This window comes from Scyliorhinus torazame, chromosome 8, assembly GCF_047496885.1.
Source record: "Scyliorhinus torazame isolate Kashiwa2021f chromosome 8, sScyTor2.1, whole genome shotgun sequence".
NCBI lineage: Eukaryota > Metazoa > Chordata > Chondrichthyes > Carcharhiniformes > Scyliorhinidae > Scyliorhinus > Scyliorhinus torazame.
In genome coordinates, this window is record NC_092714.1 from 72,113,395 (window position 1) to 72,139,019 (window position 25,625).

A 25,625-nucleotide genomic window follows, 5' to 3' on the forward strand; every position below is an offset into this window, starting at 1 on the left:
ATCCGCGGGCCTGTGCCGTGGGGGCACTCATTCCCTTCCGCCTCCGCCACGGTCTCCACCATGGCGGAGGCGGAAGAGACTCCCTCCACTGCGCATGCGCGGGAATGCCGTCAGCGGCCGCTAACGCTCCCGCGCATGCGCTGCCCGGCGATGTCATTTCCGCGCCAGCTGGCGGGGCAACAAAGGCCTTTTCCGCCAGCTGGCGGGGCGGAAATTCCTCCGGCGTCGGCCTAGCCCCTCAATGTTGGGGCTCGGCCCCCAAAGATGCGGAGCATTCCGCACCTTTGGGGCGGCGCGATGCCCGTCTGATTGGCGCCGTTTTGGGCGCCAGTCGGCGGACTTCGCGCCGTTTCCGGAGAATTTCGCCCCAGAAGAGGGCTTGTTTTACTTCATGAGCCAGCTGATGAGATTACAAAACTATGCGTTAGAACATTGAACTATGAGATTACAGCTTTGTTGATGCTTATTAATTGGGGGAATAAAACACGCATGCTTGATTGTTTTGTTCATTAAAGAGGAATTTCACTCCAAATGTTGCTTGTCCAACATTGCAGCATTCTTGCTCTTGGCGTCCTTACGCTAAGAAAGAAGTACATTAGCCAGGGCTTGATGTGGTGGGTGCTCTGGATCCATGGAACACATACAGGCCACCAACACAATGTTAGATTAAACTAAAGACCTATGCCTGTCCTAACCAGTCTATGCACTCAGCACATGGTGAAGATCTGTGCTGTAAGCTGTGAGCTCTGTCCTTCTGAGAGGCTGCATCTCGAATGAGCGGGAACTCTGATGCCCCCTGTCTATATAGTGCGTGTGCTCTAACCGGTGATTGGCTGCGGTGTTGTGTGTGTTGATTGGTCTTGCTGTGTGTCCATCAGTGTGTGTGTATCTGCACCATGATATACTGGTGTATATTATGACATCCCCCCTTTTATAAAAAAATGTATGTTTGTGGCAATAAATAATGTATGGTGATAATGTTCCTAACTACGTGTGGGGTGCCAAGACATATTTACAGGACTACATACATGTGAACTAAGCTATTTACATAGGAAGGTGCCTCGTGCAGAGAAGCAGTATGCAACAAGAATAACGAGATCAACACTATATACAAACAAGGGAAACGATCAAACAAAACAACAAAACAATTCAGAGAGTCCATAAATTCGAAAAGTTCATAAATCTAGGGCGTCATTCTCCGCCGGCGGGAGTCTCCATTTTGCCGGCGCCCGGGGGTTTCCCGACGGCGTGGGGCTGCCCCACAATGGGAAACCCCATTGACCGGCCGGTGTAACGGAGCATCCCACCGGCGGGTCGGGGCAGAAATGTGGCGGGGCAGGATGGAGAATTTCGCTCCTAGTCTCTGAGGTGGGCGACGAATTCTGGTTTACCGCCTCAAGGGTGGGTCGAGAGCCGCCGGTTCAGGAGCGGGCTGGACTGCGTCAGAGTCAGGGGAGGCAGAGTGACAGGGAGCTCTGCAAAGTCCGTGGCACGGTCAGCAGGAGGGCGAGGCGACACTGGAGGATCACGTGGCGAGCGTGGAACGAGACGAAGGGCGCATTCAATTGCGGCGCAGAATAGAGCCATCCGGTAGACGAACCAGGAACGAGCGGGGGGGGGCACCTGCCGAAGGACAACAGCGGTTGCAGACCAAGCACCATCCGGAAGATGGACGCGGACGTTGTCATCTGGAGCCAGAGCAGGGAGATCAGCTGCACGGGAGTCATGAGCCGCCTTGTGCTGTGCATGAGACAGCTGCATCCGGCTAAGGACCGGAACGTGGTCGAGGTCTGGGACATGGATGGACGGCACCGTCGTCCTCAGGGTGCGACTAATGAGTAACTGGGCTGGTGACATGCCAGTGGACAGTGGGGCGGAGCGATAGGCCAGCAAGGCAAGGTAGAAATCAGACCCAGCATCGTCAGCCTTGCATAGGAGCCGTTTGACGATATGTACTCCCTTCTCTGCTTTGCCATTGGATTGGGGGTACAGGGGACTGGACGTCACATGGGCAAAATTGTACCGCCTGGCAAAGCTGGACCATTCTTGGCTGGCGAAGCAGGGGCCATTGTCCGACATAACCGTGAGCGGGATGCCGTGTCGAGCAAATGTTTCTTTACATGCACGAATGACTGCAGACGAGGTGAGGTCGTGCACCCGTATCACCTCCGGGTAATTCAAAAAGTAGTCCACGATCAGGACATAGTCTCTACCCAGCGCTTGGAACAGGTCGATGCTCACCTTGGTCCATGGTGACGTGACCAACTCATGGGGCTGCAGGGTCTCACGTGGCTGGGCCGGCCGGAAGCGCTGACAAGTGGGGCAGTTGAGCACTGTGTTGGCTATGACCTCATTAATGCCGGGCCAGTACACTGCCTCTCGGGCCCGTCGGCGGCACTTTTCCACGCCAAGGTGGCCCTCATGTAGTTGTTCCAGGACAAGCTGGCACATGCTATGCGGGATGACAATGCGGTCCAGTTTTAGAAGAACCCCGTCTACTACTGCCAGATCATCTCTGACATTATAGAACTGAGGGCATTGGCCCTTGAGCCACCCGTCCGTTAGGTGGCGCATGACACGCTGTTGCAACGGGTCACCCGCCGTCTCGCGGCAAATTTAGACGAGACGTTCATCCGAGGAAGGTAATTGGAGGCCACGAATGCCACATGGGCGTCAACCTGGCAGACAAATCCCGCTGGGTCACATGGAGTGTTGCCTGCCCTGGAGAGAGCGTCAGCAATGATGAGGTCCTTGCCTGGGGTGTATACCAGCTGGAAGTCGTATCGCTGGAGCTTGAGAAGAATACGCTGGAGGCGAGGTGTCATGTCGTTCAAGTCTTTCTGTATTATATTGACCAGCGGGCGATGGTCGGTCTCGACGGTGAATTGAGGAAGTTCGTAGACATAATCGTGAAACTTAACAACACCGATCAGAAGGCCCAGGCACTCCTTTTCTATCTTCGCGTAGTGCTGCTCCGTGGGGGTCATCGCACGTGACGCATATTCAATGGAGGCCCATGATGAGGCCTCATCACGTTGAAGGAGCACTGCCCCAATGCCGGATTGACTGGCATCGGTCGAAATTCTGGTCTCCTTTGCTGGATCAAAGAAAGCTAAGACCGGGGCCGTGGTCAGTTTTGCCTTGAGTTCTCTCCATTCGCACTCGTGGGCAGGGAGCCATTGGAAGTCTGTCGTCTTCCTGACCAGGTTCCTGAGAGCCGTGGTACGAGAGGCGATGTTAGGGATGAATTTCCCTAAAAAATTGACCATGCCCAGAAATCGGAGGACCGCCTTCTTGTCCTCTGGTGTTTTCATAGCTGTGATGACAGCTACCTTGTCCGCATCCGGCTGCACACCTAATTGGGAGATGTGGTCCCCGAGGAACTTAAGTTCTGTCTGACCAAAAGAGCATTTGGCCCTGTTGAGGCGGAGGCCATGCTCATGAATACGTCTGAATACGCGCTGGAGGCAACTAACATGCTCCTGCGGGGTGGTGGACCAAATGATTATGTCATCGACATAGACGCAAACACCTTCAATACCTTCCATCATTTGTTCCATAATCCTATGGAACATGGCATCCCAAACGGCATCCTGTTGTAACAATATCTTCCAAAGTGGGTGTTAAATGTGCAGAGTTTCCTGCTGGATTTATCGAGCTGGATTTGCCAGAATCCTTTTGAGGCGTCGAGTTTGGTAAAGAGCTTGGCGCGAGCCATCTCACATGTGAGCTCTTCGCGCTTGGGAATCGGATAGTGCTCCCTCATAATATTGCGATTTAGAACCTTGGGATCAATGCAAATTCTTAATTCGGCGGAAGTTTTTTTTACACATACCATGGAACTGACCCAGTCGGTCAGTTCCGTGACTTTGGAAATCACTCCTTGGTTCTGGAGATCCTGCAGCTGCTGCTTGAGGTGATCCTTAAGGGGTGCTGGGACCCTGCGAGGTGCGTGCACCACAGGCGTGGCATTCGGTTTTAATAAAATCTTGTAGGTGCATGGGACCATGCCCATGCCCTCGAAGACGTTGTGGTATTGGTTGATAATGGCGTCGAGCTGCGCCCTGAAGTCAGTGTCCTGAAAGTCAGACGCGTCAGCAGGAGAGAGAGAGTGAACTCTCTGAACTAGGTTCAACAGCTTGCACGCCTGCGCGCCAAGAAGGGAGGCTTTCGAGGAGCCCATGATTTCAAAGGGAAGGATGGCTTTGCATGACCTGTGCACACTTCAAGTTGGCATGAGCCGCTGGCAGCAATGGCATTGCCATTATAATCTAATAGCTGACAGGCTGATGGCAGGATGGCTGGTTTGACACAAAGGCTTTGGAGGTCAGACCGCGCAATGAGATTGGCGGAGGCACCAGTGTCCAGGCGGAATCGTATTTGGGACCGGTTGACCGTAAGGGTGGCACACCACTCATCGTCTGGATCGATGCTGTATACCAACAGAGGCTGGATTCTTTGCTTCGGGGACACCCTGTTTTTTGTAATGATACCGACTCGAAAAGGCGCCTTCGGATCCTCGGTGTCAATATCGGGTAGCAGGTCCGAATCGGGCTCGGTGACCGTGGGTTGAATGGCCCGGACATTCCTGTGAGGCTGGCTGGAGCGACGAGAGTTGGCAGGCTGAGCTGATCTGCACAAAGCAGCATAGTGGCCAAGTTTGCCACATCGCAGGCATCGTCGGGATTCGGCAGGACATTACCGCTTTAAGTGGGCGGAGCCACAGTTGCCGCACGTTGTAGCGTCAATACGTTCGCTGCGCCACCCGCATGCGCAGTGCAGTTGTACGTGGTGCGCGCCTGCACAGTACGTTCGGCGGCGTCGCCGTCCCCTCGTTCGGTGCGCACAAGCGCGGGAGTCCGCAAAAAGCGTGCAAAATGGCCGCCCTCATCCAGGCTGAGGCCCTGGAGTTGCTCGATTGCTTGGACCCGTTCTGCCTCGTGGGAACCTTTTCAGCCGCTTGGATGTGGGAATGCCGACTAGTGGCGAGTTCATGTAGCACGCAGGTCTCGATGGCAATCGCTAGGGTGAGCTGCTTTACCTTGAGGAGCTGCTGGTGTAGGGGGTCCGACTGAACACTGAAAACGATCTGGTCGCGTATCATGGAGTCGGAGGTGGGCCCGTAATTACAGGACTGCGCAAGGATGCGGAGGTGTGTGAGAAGGGACTGGAAAGGTTCATCCTTACCCTGCAAACGCTGTTGGAATACATAGCGCTCGAAACTTTCATTCACCTCTATGCTGCAGTGAGTGTCAAACTTAAGGAGAACCGTCTTGAATTTTGATTTATCTTCACCATCAGCAAAGGTGAGAGAATTGAAAATGTGGATGGCATGTTCCCCGGCCGTTGATAGGAAGAGAGCGATCTTCCTGTTGTCTGAGGCAGCTTCCCGGTCTGTGGCTTCCAGGTAGAGCTGGTAACGTTGTTTGAATATCTTCCTGTTGGCCCCTAGGTTACCGGAGATGTGGAGCGGCGGCGGCGGGCGGACGCTGTCCATTTTGCAGGATGGCTGTATGCTGGTGGAAGGCAGATCACTTGCAGATGGGTCTAAGAAGTTCTAACATCCCTCAACTACTGGTACCATGATGTGTTGGGTGCTCTGGATCCGTGGAACACATACAGGCCACCAACACTTAAAATAGTGCAACACTATGTTATTAAGTTAGAAACTGTTGAACATACTTTCACTGTGGGTTAACACGATGTTAGATTAAACTAAAGACCTATGCCTGTCCTAACCAGTCTATGCACTCAGCACATGGTGAAGATCTGTGCTGTAAGCTGTAAGCTCTGTCCTTCTGAGAAGCTGCATCCCGAATGAGCGGGAACTCTGATGCCCTCTGTCTATACTGTCTAACTGGTGATTGGCTGCGGTGTTGTGTGTGTTGATTGGTCTTGCTGTGTGTCCGTTAGTGTGTGTGTCTGCACCATGATATACTGCTGTATATTATGACAGGGCTGTGTCCTCTCTTCTTCCCAATAGCCACCAGTAGCAGGAAACCTGATTGACTTTTACCCTGTCTAATTGAGAGATGTTGAAACTAATTGTACCATCACAGTCACTGGACCAGCTAAGAGAGGATCAAATCTGAGCAATTTTAGTATGCTTCATGCACACTGTTTATTCATCCTCTAATCAGTGGAGCTAACTAGGGACAACCAGTCACTCTCCAGGCTACTAACCCACAATATTTACACAAAGTGAATGGATACAACATAAGCATAGGAATCGTGCTAGTTATGGTGTTCCTGCTTCATACAGGCGAATGACCTGGTTACATCTCTATTATTAGGGGTTTGTCTTTGGATTTCGTGGTTTCTTATTCTGAAAGAGATCTTGCTGGAGGAAATGATCTTTCTTTCAAAATACCTTTATTTACTTACAAGGTTATAAAACAACAGAACATAGCTACAGCTCCTCTCTGAAGTACTTTTCACAGTGACAAACATCAGTAAGATATAGCTCCTTACGCACATGCTCAGTAGATATTATTAAAGTTAACCCTTTAATCTCCCCGCAAGTGTTTGTCTCCATAAGATATATACATCTTCCTACACCTCCCCCTCGATTCTCTGCTTTTAAAGGCATAGATTCCATGGTGCTTTCATCCTTCGTCTTCCTGAACAATTTCAGAGTTCTTTCTGAGGTAATTGGGCATCCTTTCACTCTGAAGTCAGTTCCTTAGTTTATATGCCTAGTTCCCCTCATTTGCAGTTCTGCAGATGTGATGTTCTCCTGAGGATCAGGGCATGCAGCCCATCCAGCTAATGGTTTTCTGTCCATTCAAATCAAGACAGTTCCTCCATTCCCTCGAATGATGCCTGACTGTGTCTGGATCAGATAGTCTGGGTCAGATACAATCTCAGTTGCTGTAAGTTTCACTGTTACAGTACCTTCTTGCTGCTGGTCTCTAACCCATACCGTCTTTCTCCTTTTGAGAGTGGGAAGGTCGTGAGCCCTGCGTCTTCTTTTAAAAATACAGCTTGACTTCTTCTGTGAGTTTCTTCCCTTTTTCTAGCCTGACCATGGTCTTCTCCCATGGCATTTTCTACCAACATGTGGGGAAGGGAAGGAAGCTTGGTTCTTAGAAGCTCACATAAGACAAACCATTCTGCAAAGATATCTGAGCGATAACTGAGCAGAGCCAGCTCAAAGTTGTCTTTCTTCCTTAGTAAGACTTTTATGTCATGTTCTCCTCTTTCAGCCTCTTCATTAGTCTGATGGTACTTCAGCCAGGGGGAGGCAGTGGCACAGTGGTATCGTCCTGAGACTCCAATTCTCTGGGGACCTGGGTTCGAAACCTACCACAGCAGATGGTGAGATTTGGATTCTGGATTCTGAATTAACCCTAATGAGATGATTGTCATAAAAACCCAAAATGCTGGACAATCTCAGCAGGTCTGACAGCATGTGTGGAGAGAAAAGGGAGCTAACATTTTGAGTCCGGATGACTCTTTGTCAGAACTCCAGTATTTTCTGTTTTTGTTTCAGATTCCAGCATCCGCAGTAATTTGATATTGTTATAAAACCCCATCATGTTCACTAATAGCCTGGTCCGGTCTACATGTGACTCCAGATCCACAGCAATGCGGTTAACTCTGAAACGTCCTCTGAAATGGCTACGCAAGCCACTCCGTTGAAGGGAAATTAGGGATGGACAATAGATGTTGGCCCAGCCATCATTGCTCACATAGAATGAATTAAAAATAAACTTATGAGGTGGACACATTATCTTGAGAAGGATTGGAAACACATTGATGAATTGTGGCCCACTGTCAGAAATCTGGAAATGTGTGAAAAACATCTTCTTCAGGTAGGTAACAACTACTTAATAAGTGTAGCCTTTGCACCTATATCCAGGGGAATAATAGTCTATTCCTATGAGAAATAAATTTAAATTCAAACAAGTCCATGCCAAGACGTTCTCAAGGTGTGGATGGGAAGGTGGAAGGCAACAGTGGCTCTTTGTGCTCCTGTCTTTGAATAGTGCAGATGACACAGTTCGGGTCCATCTCTTCATCCGGGGGCCAGATTCTCCGATTCTGAGGCGAAGTGCGGAAGATCCATGGAGCTTTACGTGGAAAAATTCAGCGGCGCCCCCTCACCGATGCTGGGACTGGTGAGGGACTAGCAGCCACGCCACGTAAAACTCCCGCTTCCACGGCCGGAGAATGGCCGGGGCCATGGCCGCGCTGGAGGACGGCAACGACCTGCAGCGGTTGCGCTGTACAACATGGCACGTACGGGTGCGGACCTGACCTGCCAGATAGTGTGTCCCCCTGGCCACCCCCCACCAGTCCCCCCAGCCCTCACGGATGCCCCCCTCCCCCCGGGCCAGCAGCACGGTTCACACCTGACTATGGCGGCGCTGGATACAGTCTGCAGCCACCACGCCGGATTCCCGCACGGCTGGGACCACACCATCGTGAACTCGGCCCATCGGGGGGGGGGGGGGGGTGGGGTGGCGGAGTATCGGGGGAGGGCCTTCGGGTGATGTCCTGTGGCCGTCCCAACTGCTTGCGCCGTAATGACGCTGTTTCAGAGGGGGCAGTGCATGCAAAACCTGCTTCAACAGGCGCCACCTCCGATTCCATCATTAAAAGAGATTCTGCGTCCGATCGCTGATTATGAAATTCCCGTCGGGGCCCTGTGGTGCTCTCGCTCAATAGTCACTAATACCAAGATATTCACAGTGAATCTTCTGGAGGACCTCCAGACAGAGAGCTTCTTCTACCACCAATCGTCCAAGGGGTCATTGACAATGCTAATGTGGTGACATTTCTCAAAGCATTGTCTCAAGACTGGGTTGCTTGGAATACACTGTGACCATCCATCCATGCAGTATATGCAAACATGGATGTACTCTTCCTCCTGCTTTTGAGCCTCATGAAATTCTTGACATTTCTGCTCTGTTGCTGGCTAGCATTGAGTGGTTAAGGTCATGAAGGCTTCAACCTCCTCCTTGAATATTTTATCTTCCTATGGGGTGGCACAGTAGCACAGTGGTTAGCACTGTTGCTTCATAGTGCCAGGTTCCCAAGTTCGATTCCCGGCTTGGGTGGAGGCTATGAGGAGTCTGCACGTTCTCCCCGTGTCTGCGTGAGTTTCTTCCGGGCGCTCCGGTTTCCTCCCACAAGTCCCGAAAGACGTGCTTTAGGTGAATTGGACATTCTGAATTCTCGCTCAGTGTACCTGAACAGATGCCAAAATGTGGCGATGAGGGGATTTTCACAGTAACTTCATTGCAGTGGGTTTTTCTCATTGCAGTGTTAATGTAAGTCTGCTTGCGACAATAATAAAGATTATTATTATTGAGTAATCGGCAGGTATTGGTGAAGGACTAGGGGCTATTCAACGGAAAAAAATCTTTGTCCAGTTTTGGGCGGGTTTAGAGGGGTGTTTCTCGGTGGCTGCGATGCCAAGAAGTAACAGCCTCCCCGAACAGGTGCCGGAATGTGGCGACTCGGGGCTTTTCACAGTAACTTCATTTGAAGCCTACTTGTGACAATAAGCGATTTTAATTTTCATTTCATTTTCAAGTTTCTCCCCGCCGAGACGGTACTTGAATAATTTTCTGCTAGCGAGCCCAGCAGGAAAGACTCCTCGCAGATCGGGACACCATTTTGTCTGGCTGCCCCAATCTTCCCTCCCCTCTTCAGCCACCCCTTCTTCCCCCAACTTCAGGGAGGTACCCTGGAACACCTGCTCATTCCTCTCCATATGGAAAGGCCTCCCCCAGGCCCAATCCCTGGCAGTGCCAACCAGGCACCCAGCGCCTGGACACCCTGGCGCTGCAGAGGGCTAGGACCTTTGAGGATGTTAACATAATTTTAATTTGTTAAAATGATTGCTCCTGATGCTTGACCCAGCACCATGCCTGGTCTTCATTTATCTGGGCTAACTGAGATAGGAATGAATCAAGTTGGTTGAACATAAACCTTAATAATTTAGTAATATTCATGGATGACGTGACTTCTTTTATAGCTTTTGTCTTCCTTGGATATGCAATAATTTCAGTTGCCTGTATGATATGACCTAGAAACCTGTCTGTGGGCTGAAAAAAACTCATATTTGTCATTGTGTGTCAAGGCAGAATCTTGCTGTGTCAGTAAGACTTTCCTGATCCATATGTCATGTTCTTCTTTCGTTAAGCCATGACATCAAAATGTCATTGATGCGGCATACGATACCTTCAATGCCCTCTAGCATGTTGGACATCATCCTTTGAAAAACTTCCAGGATGAATGTGGTGTCAAAGAGCAGACAATTGGAATAGTCATCCAAAGGGCATTCTGAACATGGTTAAGAGTTTTGGGCCTCAGATCCAAAATCCACTAATAGTGTGAGTTTGTGAAGATTCAACCTTTCATAGGTTTGGCCAAGTTCTCATCGACTGGTACCATTGGATGTATTTCCCATTCCATTGCCTTGTTCAGGTATGTCAGGTCAACACAGATTAGATTGAAGCCATTTGGTTTTAGTTTGGGTACCAAACAGAGCACCAGTAGTTGGTTCAGTGACTAGTGAAAGGACCCCTTGTTGAGGCATCACCTCTATCTCACTCCTGAAGTTACAGATGCAGGTGTGGGACTTTGCTGGGTGTAAGTAGACAGATGGGTTTTGCATCTGTCTTGAATGTGATATTGTGTTCAATTTAGCCAAGGCCCTGATGAGTGTGGGGAATTCCTTTCTAAATTCATTGACGTAATCAACTTTAATAAGTAGGTTCAGCGCTAGGCAGGCTTTTCAACAACGTGGATGCTTGATTCTGAATGACATTTGTTTCAGAAATTGTCCTATCTTTGTACTTTCATGTTGCATCAAGGTGACCTTAGCATTTAGTCTAGTTCCATCTGGACCTTGGAGTTTAGTAGAAATTAATTTGTTCAGCCATGCATATCAGTCAGATAAGAATTCCAGCTCCTGAATCCAATTTAAATTCAATAGGACGTCCATTAACTTCAATGTTAGCATTCCAATATTGACATTTATTTTCCTTTATTTCTCCAAGGCAGATGATTTCTTGGTTGCCAGGGTCTTGATTTTCTTGAATGGAGATTCTTTTAAAAGATTTCTCCTCTGCCTTGTAAACTCATAGGGCTGAATTCTCCGATCCTGCGGCTACGTCTTCGGACCAGAAAGACGGCGCCGCCCCCGCACCGATCCTCCGTCCGGCGGGGGGCTAGCAGTCACGCAGCGTAAAGCCCCCGGCAACATTGCGCCGGCCATGCGCGGACCCGGCCTGTCAAAAAACGCCCCCTTGTAACCCTTCCCGCCACCCCAGACCATCCTCCACCAGTCCCCCCAGACCCCGCCGAAGCCCCCCACTACCAGCGGATCATACAGGAAATTGCAACTGATATTTTGAAACCACAGTGAGAATTATGACCAGTTAGTCTGTTCGTTGAGACAGAGAGGCTGGCCCAACACCAGGAGAATTCCCTTCTGTTCCTAAAAGGGTGGGCAGGATTCTCCATTTGAGAAACTAAGGGCTGGGTTCACCGATTTGGAGGCTAAGTGCCGACGCCAGCGTGGAACTCTGGCATTTTACAATGGAAAAACCGGCGGCGAACCCTCACCAATCCTGTGACCGGTGAGGGGCTAGCAGCCGCGCCAAGTAAAACCCCCGGCTCCCACGACAAAAACATCTGGAGAATGGCCGGGTCCATGGCCGCGCATGCGCACGACGATGACCTGCAGCGGTCGCGCCGTAAAACATGGCACCGGCCATGCGTGGACCCGATCTGACAGATAGTGCCACCCTGGCCATCCCCACCAGTCCCCCCAGCTCTCGCGGAAGCCCCCCCCTCGCCCCCCCGCCCCCGGCCAGCAGCATGGACCCCGGCCGACTATGGTGGCGCTGGACAAAGTCCGCAGCCGCCACGCCGGGTTCCCGACCACTGAGACCGCAAGTGAACCGCGCTGTCGGGAACTCGGCCCATCGGTGGCGGTGAATTGCAGAGGCCCCGGAGAATAGAGTGTCAGGCCCGCTAATGATATGCCAACGGTGCTTAAACGCCGCGTGGTGAGCGACGCATTTACGGCATTTTCAGGGTGCCGGAGGTTCCCGATTTGGCGTCAAACTGGAGCCAACCACGATTCTCGCATCGGAGGCTATTCTTCACCCAATCACGTTTTGCGATTTTGGCGTCGGCCGACAGTGAATCCGCCCTAAGTGCTGACGCCAGGACTGAATGGAGGGTGCTTCACGGTCCCAGTGGGAATGTGACTGCCGGAGCCATTCAGGACATGCTAATGGGCCAGCACTCGCGGCACGTGGAACCAGTGCAATTCCATCGAACGCCTGTGTGATTTGCACTCGAGAGCCTGACAAGCTGAAGCTGCATATAAGCCCCACACACTCTCATTCCAGTCAAGAAGATGGCACCCAGAGAGCAGCACCGAGGTCCGCGGACGTAGAACTCGAGATATTGCTGGATGCCATGGATGAGAGGCGGGAATCTCCAGATTGGGAAGGAGGCTATGATACTCCGAACTCAACCAGGCCTGAGCGGAGGTGACAGAGGCCGTGAGCACCGTGGGCCCAACCCGAAGACTGGACAGCAAGGCCGCAACAAGCTGCATGACCTCCTCAGGGTGGCCCGAGTGAATCACCAGCCCAGTGCCCCGGCACCACCTCAGTCCCACACAGCCAACACCCATCACCTCCCCCCATCCCCTGCGGGCCCCAGCAGGTGGACCAGAAGGCAGTGCTGGGTGAAGAAGGTCAATCCCCAGGCCAGCCAGGGTGAGACACCACCACCACCAAGTCTCTGGTACCACCCCGGTCCCACACTCCAGTAACCCACCCCCTCCTAAAGGGTGATCGAACCCCACCTGCCGGCAGTCCATGTGCACCCCACCCTGCATCACATGCCAATACCTATGCTGCCCTCCATGGCCGGGTGCCCTGCACACACAGGCCACTAGCCATGGACCCCCCGTGCTGCCCGCATCCGAATGTGTCACACTGCATTATCTCTCTCCCCAGGAGAAGTCAGCCCACATCCGCTGGGAGCAGGAGAAGACCAGATGGGGCCCACCGGACCTCCGGCCCCTCACTGTTGTAGAGTAGAGGGCGATGGACCTGGTCAGCGGGTGGGATAACGGGCAGTCGCAGAGGCGGAGGTCAGCATGGTATAAACAAGTAAGCCCCCAATGGGTTACGATGTCCCTCTGGCATGTGAGTAATTCCTCCCCTCCACATCACACCTACCCGCCATCTCACCATGCGTCTTATCTTGTCGGGGGTATCACTCGCCCCCAGCTGCAACACCGCAACTCACCTGGCGACGAGGCAGGTCCTTCCCAGCCCGGGAAACAGGGTGTCCCATCGCTTCTCCATGGCATCCAGCAATATCATGAACTTCACCCCTAGCTGCAACCCCGCAACACCCCGGAGCACCAGTCCGAGTACAACACAGACATCTCATCACTGCTGTCACCAACACCCTGCACCATCCCAGAGACTCTCACCTCGGTTGGGCACTTTAGTGAAGAGACTCCTGGGGCACTATCTGATGCGCACGACACACATGCTGCAGTACATCAGGTGGAGGTAGGAACCCCCGAGGGGATGGACATTTGGAGGGTGACCCGACCCCAGGGACTAACTGCTGTCCAAACCGGTCTCGGTAAATTCTATATTCTATGTTCTGGAAAGGACGGACCCATCAATGCTGGAGATGCAGATACAGAGCTGGGGACTACATGAGGGGTGTTAGCTACCATCCAGTGTCTGCAGGTGCAACTGGAGGTGTCCAACCACCTGCAGGGGCAGGAGGCGGTGCCAACAATGTGTGATACCCAGGCCAACACCGAACAGGTGGCGTAAGCGTTGGAAACCTTGGGTGCAAGGGTTACAGCCATGGGTTGGAATGTCGAAGATCTGGGGCACAGTGTGTGGGCAGTGGCTGAGGTACAGGACAGAGCAGCCATATCACGGGCAGCCATATACCAGGGAGACATGGACATTGCTGCGGCACTCCAGAGCATAACTCAGTCACAATGGGTCATGGCTGCGGGTGTCGAGAGCATTGGCTTGGTGCTGGCTGACATGATCCAGTCACAGAGGGACTGGCACGGTCACTGATTGACGTGGCACAGTCCCAGAGGGACAGGCGCAGTCCCAGAGGGACGTGGCATAGTCCCAGAGGGAAATGGCACAGTCCCAGAGGGATGTGGCATAGTTCCTGTGCTCCAAAGCCACAAGCATGGAGACCTGGGCCGAGATAAGAGTGGGCCTGCTGGATTGGCAACGCCAGCTGACAGCGGAGCCCCCGTAGCGCGCTCCGGCCATGCCCCCATCCCAGGGAGTAGCCCAGGGGTCATTGGGCACCCCAAGGGAGTTGAAAGTGATGGGGCCGTGCCGGTGACTCCAGCAGGGGAGGTGCTGGAACACCATAGTGCCTCTGAATCCCTCCCACCTGTCCCTGGCACATCCGATGGGCAACGGGCAGAACAGGCTGGCCCCATGTCACCTGTGACACCCGGAAGACTGCAGGGCCCATCCAGACCTGGTCACTCCAGAGGACGGCTACTGAAAGGGACCCAGGTCACAGAGCAGGATACGCAGCAGGCTGCCTCCACATCCGCTGCACCGCCTGGGATCCCAACTAGATGGAGCATTAGGCCACGTAAGGTTAGAAAGGTAGACACCAGTTAAGTTTGCAACACATAGGATGGCATTTGGGGCTGGGACACATTCATTGTAGATCAGACAGCAACTAATAAAGACCAGTTCACCGACATTCCGAACTGCCTTGGTCTTCTATCCGAAGGGTGTGAGAGATGGGCTGGGCTGGGTGCAGAGGGTGTGCCAAGTGGGGGGTGGTGGGGCATGCGGGAGGCCGGTGATGTGGGGTGCGGATGTTGGAGGTCGGCACGGGCCAGATCCCCTAAGACAGTCGAGGTACCCCCCAGGGGTTGCTCTCAGGGGTGACAGGGGACTGGGCCAAAGATGTGGGGCACCATATGGTACAGCCTACCCAGTGGGTGGTCCATCACCGCTTACAGCCCCCAGGAGCCCCTCCCCCTCCTGCCCTCACTGGCTGGTGCCTGCTCCTCTGGGTAGGCTCCTGTTCTGCAGGGCCCTCCCTCAGTGCATCGGCAAGGGCTGCTGAGGCCAGGCAGATGCCAATCATTCCTGGTTGGATTCCAAAATCCATTGTCTTCAGGGGGTTAAGGGCGGAGAAGTTAGCATGGTGAGTACTCCAAGTGCCTACCCAGGTTCAATAGGCCCCTAGTCCTGGCATATGCCCTCCAACCAGTGGCACAAATGTCCGCCTATCATTGTTCATTTGGAAACTTTTCCTACCTCCGTTCTCTCTCTCAGCAGCCATGACATCCGGTCCCTGTTTTTAAATGCCACAAGTGAACCACGCCAGCATCACTTCTGCCTGGCAGAGGAGGAGCATCACGGGAGGCAGGAGACTACCAGGTCATGCCCGTTTATGATACGTTAATGAGTGCTACTGTACATTTTTGTATGTCCACACCGGCGCGGGGCATGGAACGTGTCCAGGCCGCCATCGAGGTTCGGAGCATGGCGTTCTGTTTGGTGCCCGGCGGCGAGCTCATTTTTCAGTCGATGCCCGATTCTCCACCTGATTGCGATTTGCAATTCTGGCATCGCTGGGCGGAGAATCCTGTCCGATATCTCAGGATCTTTAATATCCATCTAACACAGTGATGATAACAGCAGGAATAACATATCTTCGGAAGGACACATAGAAAAGCTCTATATTATACAAATTTAGAGATGAGAATATTAAAATAAACACAGAATTTGCATACGTTTGGGAACTTTATTTCAAATAATGACTGTCAACTAACCAGCATCCATATGGACATCTTCTGCTGTATTTGCAGCAGTAGAACTGCCATTCTCGATCCAGAACAGCGTCAAAGTATTGGCTTTGTATTCCTGCTACGATACCATTGTTTGAGCAAGTTTGATACCTGAAAATAAACAACGATCAAATGTTCATTATTTTCAAAGCATGCTTTAAGTAAGTGAGCGCAGGTTATTTGAGCATCAGCTTAAGAGCACTTTTGTCACCATTATACGTAGTTCCACCAATTTAATGGCTTTCGGCTGGCAAACACTACTGATGTGCACCCCTTGATTGTGATGCCTTATAGTCCATAATACACACAGGACAATAGCATCACATCCAAATAAAAGGTTAATAAAACTTCATTAGCTGTTTGAATCGTCCGCATTATATTATCGATGAAAATGAACCAATACTTCCGGTGGCGGCTATGAAGGAGTAGGTCCCAGATTTGGTGGCTCCCGCTCAGGTCGGAACTTTGGACCTTTTTCCACGATTTTCTGTCAGATCTAAAGTGGAAAATTGATGTTGGATGCAACTGTGACGAGGAATCCCTACGTCAGTGCATGGAGAAGTGGACCAGGAGTGCTCGCAAAGGAAGAAATAGGCGAACAGAGAAGGCTTGGGCTGAGGCTGCAAAGGGAGAAAGCATGGCGGACGTCCGGAGTTCTGGCTCGACGACCCAGCGGTCGACGGAGCAGTTGATGCAGTTTATACAGGAGGGCTTCGCCAAGCAGAAACAGGAATGCTTGGACCCGATTAAGGAGTCGATTGCGCGGCTAGAACTCAGACTGGATGCTCAAGATCGGGCGATCCAGAAAGTGGAGAAGGCACTGACTGAGCAGGAGGAGCACCGAGCTGCAGTGGAGTTGGAGGTGGGAATGTTGAGAGACCAGCAGAAAAGGCTCCAGGAGAAGGTGGCGGATCTAGAGAACAGGTCCCGCAGGCAGAATCTGAGAATCGTGGGTCTCCCGGAGGGATCTGAAGGAACGGACGCAGGGGCATACATAGTGGGTATGTTTGAGAAGCTACTGGGGGAGGGGACGTTCACCCGACCCTTGGAGGTAGACACTGCGTACAGAGCGCTAGCGAGGAAGCCGCGTGTAGGTGACCCCCCCGAAAGCAATGGTGGTGAGATTCACAGGTACCTGGACAGGGAGTGCATTCTACGGTGGGCCAGGCAGACACAGAGCTGTAAATGGGAGAACAGCGTCTTGCGTACATATCAGGATCTGAGCGCGGACGTGGCCAGGAGAAGAGCAGGGTTCAACCAGATAAAATCGACCCTTTTTAAGAAGAAGGTAAAGTTTGGATTACTGTATCCGGCCCATCTCTGGGTTACCCACGAAGAGCAACATTTCTATTTCGAGTCGCCCGAGGAAGCGATGGACTACGCAAGAAGGAAAGGGCTGGTAGCGGACCGAGGTGTTTGGACTGATCTTTGCTGCAGTGTTCATGGTTTTTGTTTTGTTATTGTTTCTTTTTTGTTATATTTTTTTTAAAAAGAGAAAGAAAAGTTTTTGTCTTTGGACGTTACTTGTAATGCCTTCTGTATTGACTTGGGGTCTGCGGACGAGCTTCTTTTGCATTTACACTGGTGGGGGATGGAAATGTGAATGCTAGATGTTGGATCTTCTTTCCGATTTTCTTTGTGTTTCTTTTGGGCAATTGGGTTGGGATTGTTTACGTTTGCATATGTGTGGGTCCGAGCGGGGGAGGGGGGGAGGGAACAATAGGTGGGAAAATGTCTAGCATCATAGGCGGGGGCCACCAAGCTAGCTGGGCGGGCTAACTCACAGAAGCGCAGTGGGGGGTGAGCAGATGTTATGCTTGTTGAAGGGGGCTGTTTGTATAGTGCTGTTACTGGCGGGGGAGGAAATATTCTGCTGACGGCAGAGGGACTTTTGCTGTGGGACAATAGGGAGGTCGGGGATGGAGGCTGCCTGGGGGACAGGCCCAAGAAAGGTGATGGCTGATTGGCAGAGGGTGGGGTGGCGGGGCAAGAAACTGATCAACCAGGCTGATCACATGGAATGCAAGAGGGTTAAATGGCCAGTTAAGAGGGCACGCGCGTTTTGGCATTTGAGGAGACTGAAGGCGGACATGGCAATGTTGCAGGAGACGCGCCTTAGAGTAACTGACCAGGTCAGACTAAGGAAGGGATGGGTTGGACAGATTTTCCACTCACGGCTGGACTCTAAGAGTAAAGGGGCTGCGATCCTGATTAATAAGAGAGTGTCATTCAAAGTGGGAAGAATAGTTGCGGACGTGGGGGGTCGGTACATTATGGTCAGTGGGACGCTGGAGGGCTGCCGGTGGTACTCATGAATGTGTCTGCGCCGAATTGGGATAATGTGGAGTTCATAAGGAGGATGTTGGGGAAGATATCGGATCTGGATTCGCATAAGCTGGCCATGAGGGGGGGGGGGGGGATATCAACACAGTCATTAATCCAGGGCTAGACTGATCTAGCTCAAGGGCAGGCAGGATGCCGGCAATGGCAAAGGAGCTAAAGAGGTTTATGGAGCAGTTTGGGGGGGGGCGGGGTGAGTAGAATGCTTGCGCAGCAGCTTAGAAAGCGGGAGGCAGCTAAGGAGATTGGGAAAGTAAGGGACAGGGATGGGAACCTGGTCAGAGATTCAGCTGGGGTCAATAAGGCGTTCGAGGAATTCTACCGCAGGTTGTATGAGTCGGAACCCCCAGCTGTGCGAGAGGGGATGAGGCAATTATAGGGAGGCTGAAGTTCCTGAAGGTTGACGAAGGCTTGGTAGAGGGCTGAGGGCCCTGATCGGGTTGAAAGCCTTGGCAGATGGGCTGAAAGCCACGCAGCCGGGTAAAGCCCCGGGACCGGATGGGTACCCCGTAGAGTTTTACAAACGTTCTCTGGGATGCTGGGGTCACTGCTGATGAGGACATTCAATGAGGCAAGGGAGAGAGGGGGGCTTCCCCCGACGATGTCACAGGCCACTATCTCATTGATCCTGAAGCGGGATAAGGACCCGGAGTTACGCGGGTCCTATAGACCGATCTCCCTACTAAATGTAGATGCCAAATTGCTGGCTAAGATCTTTCCTCAAGGATTGAAGACTGCATCCCGGACGTGATTGGGGAGAACCAGATGGGATTTGTTAAGGGGAGACAGTTGGCGGCCAACGTAAGAAGGCTGTTGAATGTTATCATGATGCCCCCAGAGGGTAGGGACGTAGAGGTAGTGGTCGCAATGGACGCAGAGAAGGAATTTGACCGGGTGGAATGGGGCTATCTGTGGGAGGTACTGTGGTGGTTTGGATTTGGGCGGGGCTTCATTGACTGGGTCAGGCTGCTGTATCAGGTGCCCGTGGCAAGTGTTCGGATGAACAGGCTGACATCGGGCTATTTTCGGCTACACTGGGGGATGAGGCAGGGATGCCCCCTCTTCCCGCTGTTGTTCGCATTGGCCATAGAACCGCTGGCAATTGCGTTGAGAGCCTCAAAGGGCTGGAGGGGACTGATCCGCGCGGGGGTGGGGTGGGGGTGGGGGGGCGGTGGGGGGGTGGAACGCAGAGTCTCGCTATACGCGGACGATCTGCTCTTATATGTGTCGGATCCATTGGAAGGGATGGAAGAAATTATGGGGATTCTGGGGGATTTTGGCTGGTTTTCGGGCTACAAATTGAACATGGGGAAAAGCAAGATGTTTGCAATCAAGGCAAGGGGGCAAGAGAGGCGATTGGGGGAGCTGCCGTTTAAAGTAGTAGGGGGAAGCTTTCAGCACCTAGGCATCCAGGTGGTGCGGGAATGGGAACGGCTGCACAAGCTAAATCTGGCCCGACTAGTAGACCAAATGAAAGATGGATTTTCGGAGGTGGGATGTGCTCCCGCTGTCACTGGCTGGGAGGGTACAGACAGTGAAAATGACGGTTCTCCCGAGATTCCTGTTTCTGTTTCAGTGCCTCCCCATCTTTATTTCTCGGTCCTTTTTTAAACAGGTCAACAAGGTGATTTTGGGCTTTGTATGGGTGGGTAAGACCCCGCGAGTTAAAAAGGGGATGTTGGAGCGCAGCCGGGGGGACGGCGGGCTGTCACTCCCGAACTTTAGTAATTATTACTGGGCGGGCAATATAGCCATGATTAGGAAGTGGGTGGTGGGGGGGGCTCGGTGTGGGAGCGAGTAGAGGCGGCATCTTGTAAGGGCACTAGTTTGGGGGCGTTGGTAACAGCTACTCTGTCATTCCCGCCGGCACGCTACTCCACCAGCCCCGTGGTGGTCACGGCTCTGAGAATCTGGGGCAATGGAGGAGACATGTGGGAGCAGAGGGAGCATCGGTCTGGTCTCCAATTTGCAACAATCACCGGTTTTCCCCGGGGAGGTTAGATGGAGGGTTTCGGAGATGGCAGAGAGCAGGGATCGAGAGGATGGGCGTTATGTTTATGGAAGGGAGCTTTCCCAGCCTGAGGGAACTGGAGGTGAAATTTGAACTGACGGGAAGGAATGAATTTAGGTACCTGCAGGCGTGAGACTTCCTACGCAGGCATGTCTCAACCTTCCCACTCCTACCACCAAGGGGGGGATACAGGATAGGGTAGTTTACAGAGTGTGGGTGGGAGAAGGGAAGCTTTCGGACAGTTATAAGGAGCTTACGGGGTCAGAGGAAACACAGACCGAGGAGCTGAAACACAAATGGGAAGAAGAGTTAGGAGAAGAGTTTGAGGATGGTCTCTGGGCGGATGCTTGGAGCAGAGTCAACACGTCCACAACTTGTGCCAGGCTCAGCCTGATACAGTTTAAGGTCATTCACCGGGCTCACATGACAGTGGCCTGGATGAGCGGGTTCTTTGGGGTGGAAGACAGGTGCGCAAGGTGTACGGGAGGACCAGCGAACCATGTTCACATGTTTTGGGCATGTCCAAAGCTTAGGGGATTCTGGCAGGGGTTTGCTGATGTCATGTCCAAGGTGTTGAAAACAAGGGTGGAGCCAAGTCCAGAGGTGGCGATTTTTGGAGTGTCGGAAGATCCGAGATTCCAGGAGGAGAAAGAGGCAGACGTTCTGGCCGTTGCCGCTCTGGTAGCCCGGAGACGGATATTATTAGCTTAGAGGGACTCAAAGCCCCCGAAGTCGGAGACCTGGCTTACTGACATGGCTAGCTTTCTCTCTCTGGAGAAAATCAAGTTCGCCCTGAGAGGGTCAATGTTAGGGTTCGCCCGGAGGTGGCAGCCGTTCGTCGAGTTCTTTAGGGAAAATTAACCGTCAGCGGAAAGGGGTGGGGTGGGGCTGTGGGGCTAGTTTAGTGTAGAGTAGGGGGTTAGAAAAGGTGGGACCTGTGAGAGAGGAAGGCGGCTTTTGCACTGTTTATATTTGTATGTGCACTGTTTCTTCTGTTACTGTTATAAAACCATAAATACCTCAATAAAATGTTTATAAAAAAAAAGAAAATGAACCAACATGCCAAAGATCTGATACGATCACGCAGATCTAAACTGTAATTTTTGCAGTTAATTGTGTGTATGGGAATGTGTCTTGTGTTTGTACCAATTAAAGCCCACAGCATTGTCCGCACACAATGAATATTGGAAACTCTGAATAATGTGCACACCTCAAAATGCATGACTTTCTACTCATCTAAGTTAATAGAGGGAAATTGAGAATTTCCTTCACTGGTAGTTCATGCTTGCCGTATAAATAAAGGACATGCAATGGCCGTTATATTTATGAATTCTCAGAAAATTTTGAGAAGGTGCAATACAAGAAGCCTGCCGAAAAATACAAATGCATGATACGAATAGGATTAAAGGGAGGCTGTTAAAGGAAATTGAGCAGTGACAATTCATTAGAGTTACATCTAGAATGAAAGATTATAATAAGAAAAGTTCGAAGAATTAGCAGGAATGCAGGAAGTTAGGGGGATCTCATAGAGGTTGTGAAAGATTTTGAGGGGGTGAGCAATGAATAAGGAGAATCAGGTGGGAAGGACAACAGACACGGAACAAAGCCTGTCTGATTTCCCATCCATTAATTTGAATGGGTAGAAAAAAAATCAAGATGGCTCCATTATTGTTACAATGTCCACCGTGCAATTTTCATCCATAAGAAGTTAATATGTCCGGAAACATCATTCTGATTGTTTCTACTGGTTGACGGATTGGCAACAAAGCACAGCAACTCAAGATTATTACTAGAATGAAGGGGGTAGTTAGAAGTAATTTACACAGGATGCACAGTTTTCAGATGGCGGCTCAATTGGCTGTTAAATGACAGTGGGTAGACTCTCCACAGACTCTTTTGCCAAGGGGGAGGGGGGGGGGGGTGCTGGGAGGGAGGGGGGGGGGGGGGGGGGGGGGAGTGGGATTGATGGCGTCCAGTGAAATCCAGCCCATGGATTCCTTCACTACTTATGATTATTGAGACAGAAATTGGAACATACTTAAAAATGGAATTTGATAAGCATTTGAAAAGTAAAACTATAAAAGATTTAACGAAAGGATAGAGAAATGGGATTAGAATAACAAAAACCCGAGCTGATGAGCTAACACCATCATAAACATTATGTGCGGTATTTATGACACCCCCCCTGTGGAAGGTTTGAAGGTGGGGAGGGCATTTAATCAGGCTGGATGAGGGCAAATGGGGACCTCTCCACCTTACTGTCTCTTGCCCCGATCAGATCCGTGATGGTAAGGCCATCCATGGTGCAACACCAATTGACGCAACATCCACTTATTGAACCAGTGGCAGGCAAGTTTGTCACTATGCGAGCTGCTTGTGGTCTCCTGTGGTAAAGGGTGGTGGGGGTTGGAGTGCGGTGGTGCCTCATTCAAAGGCACTCAGTACATTATTGAGGGACCAGGCACCGGGAAGGCATGGCACTGAGAGCACAGCCCCTGCCCTTGCTGTCAATCCCTGTATTCCCCCCTGAGCCACAAAACCCCTCCTGCCGTCACTTACTGCTGACCAGGGTTTCTTTGCAATCTACGGCCTCCAGTGGCACTGCTGAGCAAATAAGCTTCCAGCCTCTGTCAGTAGGAAGGACCCATCAGGGTCCTCATCCCGTGGAAGGCCCACTGACGATTTGTTAGTTGCCTGATTGGCTCATAATTCAATGGGCCTTCCGCAAAAGAGGCAATGCGGGTCTCTTGTCAGCTCTACAGCTGGCAGCTGAGACGTCTGTCACCTCCCTACAGGCTGAATGGCCCTTGCTGAGACAGGAGTAAACAAGAGAAAAATAAAATAAAAATGGATTGTGAACCATTTCAGAGCATAGGAATATTATCACATGTGCTAGCAATATCTATAGGTGATTTTATATTGAACATGCAGCCCTGCAAGAATAGTTTTCACTCAGAAGTCATGAGCTCCATTCCTCATGCTCCTTGTTTGTATTTGTTGACAGCAATTTATGGAAAAAACAGCCTTCGAAAGATGATTAAGATTCTGACAGCAGCTTGTGAAACCCAGATATTTTAATTTCTAATGCAAGAGATTGCCAGCTTAATGTTTGCCCATGCCACTGATAGAGGAGAGTTGTGTGCTTGCCATGGGCCCCCAGCAATGGCCGCAGGTAGGTGCCGGGTGGCGCGGCATACTCAAAGAGTACGCTGCTTTTCGGGGGCTGGAGAATCGAGGAACTGCCGGCAGTCCCGATTTTGTGCGGCAAAATGGATTCTCCGCCCCGGCCAGTGCCGTGGCGCAGAGAATCTATCCCGTGATGCACAATTGCTCTGTGTGACCTCCCACAGCAGCTGGCGAAATAGCTGCTGAATGGAGGACACGCAAATTTATACTCCGCCTACTGGGCGGAGCCAGCAGGCAGGGACTACCGGCGAACCTGTAGTACAGGTCCTACGTTACATCACCTAATATAGGTGCAACAGTGGTTTACCACATTCACCCCCTGTTAAAATTGAGTCTGGCGGGGGTGATGGAGAATTATATACAGCAATATTTATAGTATTTGAGCAGAAAAAAATGTCTTTTGAAGTCCGTCGGACTAGTTAGAGGTTTAACCGGTCCGGTGCCTTGATGTTCCGCTGGGAGCAACGTAGTGGTGGCGGCGATGTCGATGCTGGCCCGATGTTCGGTGACTCCGGGAGCGTGCCGAAATCCTCTTCATCCTCGGGCGTGGGCGGAGGAAGGACAGATGGTACTGGTGGGGTTAATGCTGGGAGCGCTGGGGGAGGGGAGGGGAAGGTGGCGCCGGGCCGGAGGGGTGTGTGTGTCTGGAACCTCTTGTGCCAGGTCCCTGAGGGAGACAGTATCCTGGCGGCCGTCGGGGTACGCCACGTAGACATACTGGGGGTTTGCATGGAGCAATTGCACCCTCTCCACCAACAGGTCCGCCTTGTGGAGGCGGACATGCCTACTGAGCGGGACTGGTCCTGGAGCCGCGAGCCGAGTCGGGAGCAACACCCCGGATGTGGACTTCCTGGGGAAGGCAAAAAGATGTTCATGGGGTGTGTTGTTTGTGGCGGTGCATAGTAGCGACCGAATGGAGTGGAGTACATCAGGGAGAACCTCCTGCCAGCGAGAGGCCGGGAGGTTCCTGCACCGTAGGGCCAGTTGGATGGCCCTCCATACCATCCCGTTCTCCCTCTCTAACTGCCCGTTTCCCCGGGGATTATAGCTGGTCGTCCTGCTGGAGGCGATACCCCTGCTGAGCAGGAACCGACGCAGCTCCTCGCTCATGAATGAGGATCCCTGTCACTGTGGATGTAGGCGGGGAAACCGAATTGAGCGAAGATTGTGTTTAGGGCTTTGTTGACGGTGGCAGATGTCATATTGGGCCTTGGGATGGCGAAGGGGAATCTGGAGGACTCATCGACCACACTGAGAATATACGTGTTTCGGTTGGTGGACGGGCGGGGCCCTTTGAAATCCACGCTGAGGCGTTCAAAGGGGCGGGAGGCCTTCACCAGGTGCGCACGGTCCGGCCGGTAGAAGTGCGGCTTGCACTCTGCACAGAGCTGGCAGTCCCTGGTGATTGTCCGTACTTCCTGGACGGAGTAGGGCAGATTGCGGGCCTTGACAAAATGGTACAACCGTGTGACTCCCGGGTGACAAAGGCAGTCGTGCAGGGCCCGGAGTCGGTCTACTTGTGCGCTGGCACATGTACCTCGAGATAGGGCGCCTGCTGGGGCGATACAAAATCTCGTAATTATAGGTGGAGAGCTCGATCCTCCATCGCAAGATTTTATCGTTTTTGATCTTGCCCCGCTGTGTGTTATTGAACATGAAGGCTACCGACCGTTGGTCAGTGAGGAGGGTGAATCTCCTGCCAGCCAGGTAATGCCTCCAATGCCGCACAGCCTCAACAATAGCTTGGGCCTCTTTTTTGATGGATGAGTGCCAAATTTCTGAGGCATGAAGTGTGCGGGAGAAGAATCCCACTGGTCTGCCTGCCTGATTGAGGGTGGCGGCTAGGGTGATGTCCGATGCGTCGCTCTCTACTTGAAACGGCAGTGTCTCGTCTACTGCGTGCATCCCGGCCTTGGCGATATCGGCTCTGATAAGGGCGAAGGCCTGTTGTGCCTCAGCCGCCAGGGGAAAGTGTGTGGACTGTATGAGTGGGCGGGCCTTGTCTGCATAGTTTGGGACCCACTGGGCGTAGTATGAGAAGAACCCCAGGCAGCGTTTGAGGGCCTTGGGGCAGTGGGGAAGGGGGAGCTCTGTGAAGGGGCGCATGCGGTCGGGATCGGGCCCTAGAACTCTGTTCTGGACCACATAGCCGAGTATGGCTAAGCGGGTCGTGCTAAACACGCACATCTCCTTGTTGTAGGTGTGGTTGAGGAGAGTGGCAGTGTGGAGGAATTTGGC

The 25,625-nt window shown here is 52.1% G+C and overlaps 1 protein-coding gene across 1 annotated transcript in view; it reads right to left on the reverse strand.

Moving 5' to 3' along the window:
• Positions 1-25,625, reverse strand: part of dpt (dermatopontin) — a 75,673-nt gene that overhangs the window by 30,076 nt on the left and 19,972 nt on the right. Inside the window, exon 2 of the mRNA XM_072513814.1 lies at positions 15,836-15,961. Within this exon, the coding sequence (XP_072369915.1) occupies positions 15,836-15,961 (126 nt within the window). The remainder of the gene's footprint in view (positions 1-15,835; positions 15,962-25,625) is intronic.